The sequence below is a fragment of the Rhincodon typus genome, chromosome 39 (assembly GCF_021869965.1).
Source record: "Rhincodon typus isolate 14 chromosome 39, sRhiTyp1.1, whole genome shotgun sequence".
Lineage (NCBI taxonomy): Eukaryota > Metazoa > Chordata > Chondrichthyes > Orectolobiformes > Rhincodontidae > Rhincodon > Rhincodon typus.
In genome coordinates, this window is record NC_063370.1 from 6,951,184 (window position 1) to 6,960,441 (window position 9,258).

General features: G+C 44.5%; 1 protein-coding gene across 1 annotated transcript in view; it reads right to left on the bottom strand.

Annotated features, from left to right (window-relative positions):
- Positions 1-256: 256 nt before the first annotated feature.
- The window catches only part of zgc:171929 (uncharacterized protein LOC100124596 homolog), a 22,334-nt gene continuing 13,332 nt past the window's right edge, over positions 257-9,258 (bottom strand). The window contains exons 2-3 of the mRNA XM_020522389.2: positions 1,792-1,975; positions 257-549 (exon numbers count right to left, since the gene is read on the bottom strand). Coding sequence (XP_020377978.2) covers positions 257-549; positions 1,792-1,975 — 477 coding nt within the window. The remainder of the gene's footprint in view (positions 550-1,791; positions 1,976-9,258) is intronic.

The following is a 9,258-nucleotide window of genomic DNA, read 5'->3' on the forward strand; positions in this document are numbered from 1 at the left end:
ATTCCAAAAACAGTTTCAAACAGCAGTGGAGTTCATGTCTGGTGTCCTAGCCAATATTTATCCCTGTCAACATAACTAAAAGCAGATGATCTTGTCAGCACATTGCTGTTTGTGGTATTTTGCCCTGAGCAATATGGCTTCCATGGTGCCTGTGTTACAACTGTCAATTCATTTTAGAAGTATTTCTTGGGGAAGCATTCTTTGACACTGCTTATGGTAGCTGCTATCTCGAGGCTGCTTCTTTCTTGTCTAGTTTCTAGACAAAATGTGGAAAGAGTAGCCTGTCTAATCTGTTTTGAAGTGATGTGTTTTGCTTGCACAGATACTTGCGTAGTAAAGGGCTGGTTGGGTGATGGTCCCTGATGTGCAGGAAGTACGTGTCCCCTCGATTAGATGTAAAACCGCAGTCCTCACATACGAAAATCTTGGAACGCCGTTCCCGGTAGGCATAGTTCTGGTGTATGCTGTGAATCTTCTTCAGATGAGATTCCAAGGAGCATCGTTGTGTGAATGCCTTCTCGCACAGGTCACACTTGTAGGGCCGAATGCCTGCTTCAAACAAAGGCGAGTTTGTTAGGTCCCCTCCTGCAGTGAGGAAGTACCAGACACAACAAAAAACTTGCATCTATACAGCAACGAGGTTCGTAGTTCCTCAAAAGTAGAGTCGCAGGTGGATGGGTGATGAAGAAAGCGTTTGGTATGTTTGCCTTCATTGTTCAGTGAATTCAGTTAGAAGTTGGGATGTTGTGTTGCAGCTGTACAGGACATTGGTGAGGCCACTTTTGGAATACTTTATTCAACTCTGGTCTCCCTGCTATAGGAAGGATGTTGTGAAACTTGAAAGGAGGCAGAAAAGATTTACGAGGATGTGGCTTGGTTTGGAGGGTTTAAGCTATAGGGAGAGGCTGAATAGGCTGGGGTTATTTTCCCTGGAGCGACGGAGGCTGAAGGGTGACCTCATGGAGATTTACAAAATCATGAGGGGCATGGATAGGGTGAATAGTCAAGGTCTTTTCCCTGGGGAGTCCAAAACTAGAGGGCATAGGTTTAAGGTGAGAGGGGAAAGATTTAAAAGGGACCTGAGGGGCAACTTTCTCACGCGGAGGGTGGTGCGTGTATGGAACGAGCTGCCAGAGGAAGTAGAGGAGGCTGGTACAATTACAACATTTAAAAGGCATCTGGATGGGTACATGAATAGGAAGGGTTTAGAGGGATATGGGCCAAATGGGAATCGATCAGTTTGGGACGTTTGGTCGGCATGGACAAGCTGGACCGAAGGGTCTGTTTCTGTGACTCATCTCTCTGGCTCTAAAACCCGAGATGCCTCAAAGGCATCTTAAAGCCAATGAAATAGTTTTGAAGTGTAATCACCATTTGTTTGAACATTAGAAAGTACCTGCACTAGTTTGAGTCCCACAGGTTCCTGCAGATAACTGGAAGGAATGACCTGCTGACCTACATTAGGTTTCATTTGAGTGATAAATGTTGGCTCAAATATTGTGAAAATGGCTTTGCCATTGTCCCAAATCTTCGACATCCCCTGGGAGGACAGATAGAACTTCAGGTTGGGTCTCACCCAAAAAGCTACGCCTCTGACAGTGCAGCACTCCCTCGGTGCTGTCCCGATCTTGTGCGCTCAAGTAGCACTTGGCTGCTCGGGTTCACGTGCGAAGCCTCAGCAGACACTCCTGATGCGACACTGAGGGTGCACGTCTCTGCTGCTGGTGCCATCTTTTGGGATCAGACTTTACTCTGCCAGGCCTGATGTAGCCAACCACCCCAGTGCCGTACCTGTGTGTGTTCGCATGTGCCTCTTCAGATCGAACGTGTCGTTGAAGCCTTTTCCGCAGAACCTGCAGACGTGCTTCTTCACAGTGCTGTGGCATTTCAAATGGCGGGTCAGCATGCGATGTAGTGGGAAGACCTTGCTGCAGGAGTAGCAGAGGAAATGGCCCTGGGTGTATGCTGATTTCACCTTTCGAAAACAAAGGTTAATGATTCAAAATGAGAGAGAATAACGTACAGCATAGAATCAGACCATTCAGCCTGACTAGTCCATGTTTCTGTTGAGCCTCTTGCCACCAGCATTTCCGCCCATTTTTGCTTAGAACATGCAGTCAGTTTTTTTTTGTGTGCAACCCCTTAAGAAAAATGCATGCAACGGCTTTTATAGGGCTCAACCTATGCTTGGTTTCTACAGGAGCTTTTCTTTATTCTTTCATAGAATCCCTACAGTGTTGAAGTAGGTCATTCAGTCCATTGAGTCCATACTGACCCACCCTATCCCTGCATTTCCCATGGCTAACCCACCTAGTCTGTGCATCCCTGAACACTATGGCCAATCCACCCTAACCTGCACATCTTTTGGTCTGTGGGAGGAAACCCACACAGATAGTCGCCTAAGGGTGGAATTGAACCTGGGTCCCTGGTACTGTGAAGCAGCAGTGCTAACCACTGAGCCACCATGTTGGTTTCATGGGACTTCGGGGGGCCGCTGGCAAGACCAGCATTTGTTGCCTGATCCTAATTGCCCTGGTTTGCTGGACCCTTTGAGAAAAATAAATAATATTGGTGCTTGGAACCACATGTAGGCCAGGCCAGATAAGGCTGGAAGAATTTCTTACCTAAAAATGTGTTAGTGAACCAGATGGATTTTTACAACAATTAATGACAGTCAGCATGGTTACTGTTATTGAGACCATTATTTCCTGAATTTGTTAATTGAGTTTAAAAACTACTCTGGAGCCTTCTTCCCAGAACAATAACCTGGGTATCTGGGTTACTAGTCTAGTGAAGTGACAAGGTGCCACCATCTCCCTCACTGTTTTTTCATCCAACCCTATTGGCATTGCTTTTTCCCACAAGTACTTAACTGGCTTATCCTTAACAGCATCAGTGCTTTTTGCTTCAACCACTTCTGTCACCATGAGCTCAACCGCTCAATGGGTAAAGATACTTCTAAGTGACCACATTATATTAATCAGAAACAGAAATTGCATGGAGAAACTCAGCAGGCCTGGCTGCATCGTGGGAAGAAAGCAGAGTTAATCATAGAATCCCTACAGTGTGGAAACAGGCCCTTTGGCCCAACAAGTCCACACCGACCGTCAGAGCATCCCAACCAAACCCATCCCCCTATAACCCACCTAATCTACACATCCCTGAACACTCTGGGCAATTTAGCATGGCCAATCCACCTGGCCTGCATATCTTTGGGCTGTGGGAGGAAACCAGAGCACCCAGACGAAACCCACGCAGACACAGGAAGAACGTGCAAACTCCACACAGACAGTCGCCCGAGGTGGAATCAAACCCGGGTTCCTGGCGCTGTGAGGCAGCAGTGCTAACCATTGAGCCACCGTGCCGTTTGTGCCATGCGAAGAGTTAACGCTTCGATCCCGGTGACCCTTTGTCAGTTCTGCCCGACCTGCTGAGTTTATCCATGTATTTCCGTTTTTGCTTCAAATCCCCAGCATCCGTGGTTTTTTTGTTTTATTTTAGTATGTTAATGTCCATTATGGTCGACTCACCCACAAATGGAAACAGCTTCTATCTTGTCAAACATTTGTATCAACTTAAGCAGACAATAATGGGACCAGGATTGGTCCAAATAGCCCTTCACACTACTGTATAAACCAATTGGTGCCTGAAAGGTTTAATCGAAATCGTGAATCATTTTGGCAGAAATTACCTGGTCCTAGATTTTAAACAAAAAAAAACAAAGAACTGGGGATGCTGGAAATCAGAAACAAAAACAAATTGCTGGAAAAACTCAACAGGTCTAGGCCATTCTGAAGAAGTGTCATAGGATCCAAAACATTAACTCTGCTTTCTCTCCACAGATGCTGTCAGATCTAATAAGTTTATCCAGCAATTTCTGTTTTTGTTAACTGGTTTTAGTTTGGTTCCAGCTTAATGATAAGTTCTTTTTAGCCAACAGTAATGTGTACTTACTCTGCAGTCTAGCCTGATGTGTCTCAAGGGATTCTCTTGTAGCTCCGATGTAATGCAACTAGCTATTAAGAACCATGTAATAAGCCTTTTCTGTTCATCAAGACTGAGCCTCATTTCTACTGAAGACTTTGTATGGGTGTCCTTTCCACTTGGAATCATTAAAACTGCCCACAGTATCTCGCATGGTTCTGGTAGCCACAACTACAACAGATACCATGTTGGCAGGGCTAGTATTTAAGTATCCCCTGCTGACAGCAGTTTGGGTTTTGTCATATATATCAGAAACCTGGGTCCTGCCATTCAGTAAGATACTGTCTGAGTTTCTACAGCAACTCTGCATTCCTGCCTAATCTCTTCAGCCCTTGAGAGATAGCAAGAACTGCAGATGCTGCAGTCAGTAGGATCCTGACCCAAAACGTCAACTTTCCTGCTCCTCTGATGCTGCCTGACCTGCTGTGTTCCTCCAGCTCCGAACTGTGCTATCTCTAACGCCCTTGCTTTGCTTAGTAATTAAAAAATACATTGACTCTGACTTGAATGTACTCAACAACTGAGATTCCACAGCCCTTTGAAGTAGAGAATTCCAAAAACACACTACCCTGTTGAGCGAAGACGTTTATAGAGTCATACAGCACGGAAACAGACCCTTCGGTCTAACCAGTCCACGTGAGTCATAATCCCAGACTAAACTAGTCCCATTGCCAGCGCTTGGCCCATATTGCTCCAAACCTTTCCTATTCATGAACTTATTCAAATGTCTTTTAAATGTTGTAACTGTACCTGCATCCACCACTTCCTCTGGCAGTTCATTCCACAAATGAACCTCTCTCTGTTTAAAAAAAAGTTGCTCCTCATGTTCTTTCTCCTCACCTTGAAAATATGCCCCCTACTTTTAAACACTCTCACCCTAGAGAAAAGACACTTGATGTTCACCTTATCTATTCCCGTCATGATTTTATAAACCTCTATAAGGGACTTTCAGATAAGCACGTGAATGTGCAAGGAATGGAGGGACATGGACCAAGGGCAGACAGAAGAGATTAGTTTAATTTAGCATCATGTTCAGCGCAACATTGTGGGCTGAAGGGCCTGTTGCTGTACAGTATAGTTCTATGTTCTATAAGGTCAATCCTCAACCTCCAGTGAAAAAAGTCCCAGCTATCCAGCCTTTCTTTATAACTTAAACCCTCGAGTCCCAGCAACATCATGGTAAACCGTTTCTGAATCCTGTCCAGTTTCATAACAGCCTTCCTTTCACAGGGCGACCACAACCAGACTCAGTACTTCTCATCTTATTCTGAAATGGCTAACTGAGAGTGTGCTCCCCAAGTTAACAATTGTTGCTGGGGTTTTTCACATTAGTTTGCTGTTTGTAGTTCTCGCTGTGCTGCAGATATTTTGCTTTAAGTGAGTTTCCTCACACTCCCTTGCCTACACTGGTTTCCAGTAATTCTACTGTGCCCATTACAAGCGGCCATTTATTATGCCTGAACTTCGGAGGTGTATATCCCACCTGCTTGGGGAGGTTGGGGTGCTCTTTACAGTGTATCCCAATCCCACCTTCACTCAGCATCCATCCCCAGCCCATCACCATAGTGAGAACCCTGTCTATACTTATTTCCCTTGGGTCTTCCAGCAATGGGAATCTCATTAAAATAATATGGCAGCGGAAGAGGGCGATGATGGCAGATCACGAATATTATGACAGTGGATCAGATCCCCAGAGTTTTTATAGACTTCTTCTTTTTAATTCCAAAATGTTTATGTGTTTTCAAAGAGGATTGCTACAGGAGAAAAGACGCTGCGGATGTAAATTCAGTGACTATCTGGCAAAATTCCGAGTGTGCGCCCATGGAATGTTGTACCTGTAAAATATAAGAGAAACTTCAAACCGGGAGAAGCTTAACAAGAACAGATATTGAGGATGTTGACTATCCTTCCTTTCAAAAAAAAGTCACCTAAGGCAGACATGTTCCTCCAAGAACATACAGAAAAAGGGAGCTTAAAAGCTCACTCTACCACTGGACTGTGTGTGTTATTGGCTGATTGTCTTGGTGTGTAAGCTGGAGTGCTGCGAGGGAGACAGATTTAAGAGCACCCATTTTAAACACCCTTGCACTGCAGGTAAAATAGAGAGAAAGGCTATCGATTTCAATGCTGGAATTCAGCGCTGTTGAAAGGAATCAGAACAGAATTTCGGCCAACCTGCAAAACCTGTTCCGGTTTTTCTGGGAATTCTGGTCTCCCAGCTATAGGAACGATGTTGTGAAACTTGAAAGAACTCAGAAAAGATTTACAAGGATGTTGCCAGGGTTAGAGGGCTCGAGCTTAAGGGAGAGGCCGAATAGGTTGGGGCTGTTTTCCCTGGAGCGTCGGATGTTGAGGGGTGACCTTACAGAAGTTTATAAAATCGTGAGAGGCATGGATTGTGTGAACAGTCAAGGTCTTTTCCCCAGGGTAGGGGAGTCCAAAACTAGACGGCATAGGTTTGAGGTGAGAGGGGAAAGATTCAAAAGGGATGTAAGGGGCAACTTTTTCATGCAGAGGGTGGTGCGTGTATGGAATGAGCGGCCAGAGGAAGTGGTGGAGGCTGGTACAATTACAACATTTAAAAGGCATCCGGATGGTCACATGAATGGAGGGTTTAGAGGGATATGGGTCAAATGCTGGCAAATGGGAATAGATTAAGATATCTGGTCGGCATGGACAAGTTGGACCAAAGGGACTGTTTCTGTGCTGTACATCTCTATGACTCCAAACCGAGAATATCAAAATTAACTGCCAAAATCATTGTTATTGGTGCTGTGTAATAACAACTGTAACATCATCTTATGTGTTCTTCACGAGCACTTCAGACTGATTGTTTTTTTGGATTTATCTCATTTCCACTTTGTGTGTTAGCGTTCCTATTTCTTCTTACATTTAATAATTACTGAACTCTCCTTGGTAATGAAAGAAAGTCTGGTTAAGTTGGTTCCTTTTAAAACATAACTTCATTGAGTTTGGGAGAGTTTGAAAGGGATCGATTCTAAGTTGAGCTTGTGACCACCCAAGAGACAGGCGAATAACCAAGGGGGATCCACTGCATCCGCCTTTCTGCCTGGAAATGTAACAAATTAGAGAGTGTCTCCTAGAGAATAGTCGTAATAATTTAACACAATGAAGATGTACCTTGGCTCTTTTCAGCAGTGGCTGTTCTTCAGGATGGTCTATTTCATGAAGACTTTTATCAAACGATCTTTCCCTTATGTCCTTTCCATTCCTTGTGGCACCTTGGTCAATTAAAGACTGCTGATTACCTAAGCATTCTGTGGATTGAATGAAATACTATCCATCTCAGATCACAGCTATGTTAATAAGATGTGTCTTTCACGATTGGCATCAAGACTATTTCGAAACAAACATCGTAAAGAGACGGCCAGAGTATTATTAAGCTGGAGGGGGTTCAGAAGAGATTTTCCGGGATGTTGCCAGGTATGGAGGGTTTGAGTTATAAGGAGAGGCTGGATAGGCTGGGACTTTTTTCACTGGAGCGTAGGAGGTTGAGGGGTGACCTCATAGAGGTTTACAAGATCATGAGGGCCATAGATGAGATGAGTGGTAGGTGTCTTTTCCCTGGACTGGGGGATTTCAAGACTAAGGTGAGACGAGAAAGATTAAAAAAAAAGACATGAGAGGCATTTTTTTTTAATACAGAGAGTGGTTTGTCTGTGGAATGTACTTCCAGTTCATAGGATCCCTACAGTGTGGAAGTAGGCCGTTCGGTCCATCAAGTCCACACCGACCTTCCGAAGAGCATTCCACCCAGACCCACCCCTCTACCCTATCCCTGTAACCCTGCGTTTCCCATGGCTACCCACCTAGCCTGCATATCCCTGGACACTATGGGGCAATTTAGCATGGCCAATCCACCCTAACCTGCACATCTCTGGGCACTATGGGGCAATTTCCCACAGCCAATCCACCATAACCTGCACATCCCTGGGCACTATGGGGCAATTTAACATGGCCAATCCACCCTAATCTGCACATCCCTGGGCACTATGGGTAATTTAGCATGGCCAATCCACCCTAACATGCACAGCTTTGGACTGTGGGAGGAAACCGGAGCACCCGGAGGCATGCACTGATTGGACCAAAGGGACTGTTTCCATGCTGTATGACTCTATGAGTCAGTGGCAACTACTTAGCTGATGTAGGGTGAGGAGAAAGCCTTGCATTTTAAACAGTGCCTTTCATGATTTCAGGGTATCCCAAAGCACTTTAGAGCCAATGAGGTACTTTTTGAAGTGTAGTCCCTGTTGTGATGCTGGTTAGTTTCCACAACAGAAAACTCCCATGGTTGGAGATGTGGCAATATCCAGAATCTCTCAGTGATGTCAACTAAGAGATAAACACTGCTCCCATGACACCAGGGAAAGGTCCTTTGCTCCTCTTAGATGTGGTTGCATGGGATATTTTCTGTTCATCTGAGAGCCAAAACTTTGGAATGTCCCACTGAGGCTTGTTTTTCAGAAAATGCAGTACTCTGTCTGTCTATCACTCTCTATCTCTCCATCCATCCTCCATCCTCTCCTTCCCTGTTTGTCTCCTTCTAGCTATCTCTACCTCCCTATCCATCTGTGTGTCTAATGTATCTGTATCCATATCTATGTTTAATACTAAATTTATTTCTTTATCTTAGTAATTTATGCCATGAAGACCAGTAATGTAGAACTTTTAGATTTTGTCCTTATTTCTGTATTTTTGTACCTTAGTACCTAAGATCTGTGCCTCGGTACTTTGTCCCAAATGAAAACCAAAGGAACTGCAGATGCAAATTAGAAACAAAAACAGAAATTGCTTGATAAGCTCAGCACATCTGGCAGCATCTGTAGAGTGAAATCAGAATTAAGGTTTCAGAATTAACCAGGCTCTGAGGAAGGGTCGCCGGACCCGAAATGTTAACTCTGATTACTTTCCACAGGTGATGCCAGACCTGCTGAGCTTTTCCAGCAATTTCTGGTTTTGGTGCTTTGAATCTAAGATGGCACCGTGTGCGGTAACTTAGTTCACTTTTCAACTGTACTTTGTACTTGAGGATACTTGACAATAAACGATAATTCTAATTCTAATGTCATTCTATTCTATCCCATCCAGCGATGCCCACATTCTACGTGTGAATTTTAAAAAAGGTTAGATGGTGGGGAGAAGAGGGGGTGGAATTTGGGATTTGAAGCTGAAGCAGATTGACCATGATCTTATCGACTGTCACAGCAGGCCTGAGGGGCCAAATGGCCTACTCTGCTCCTAATTCTTGTTTCC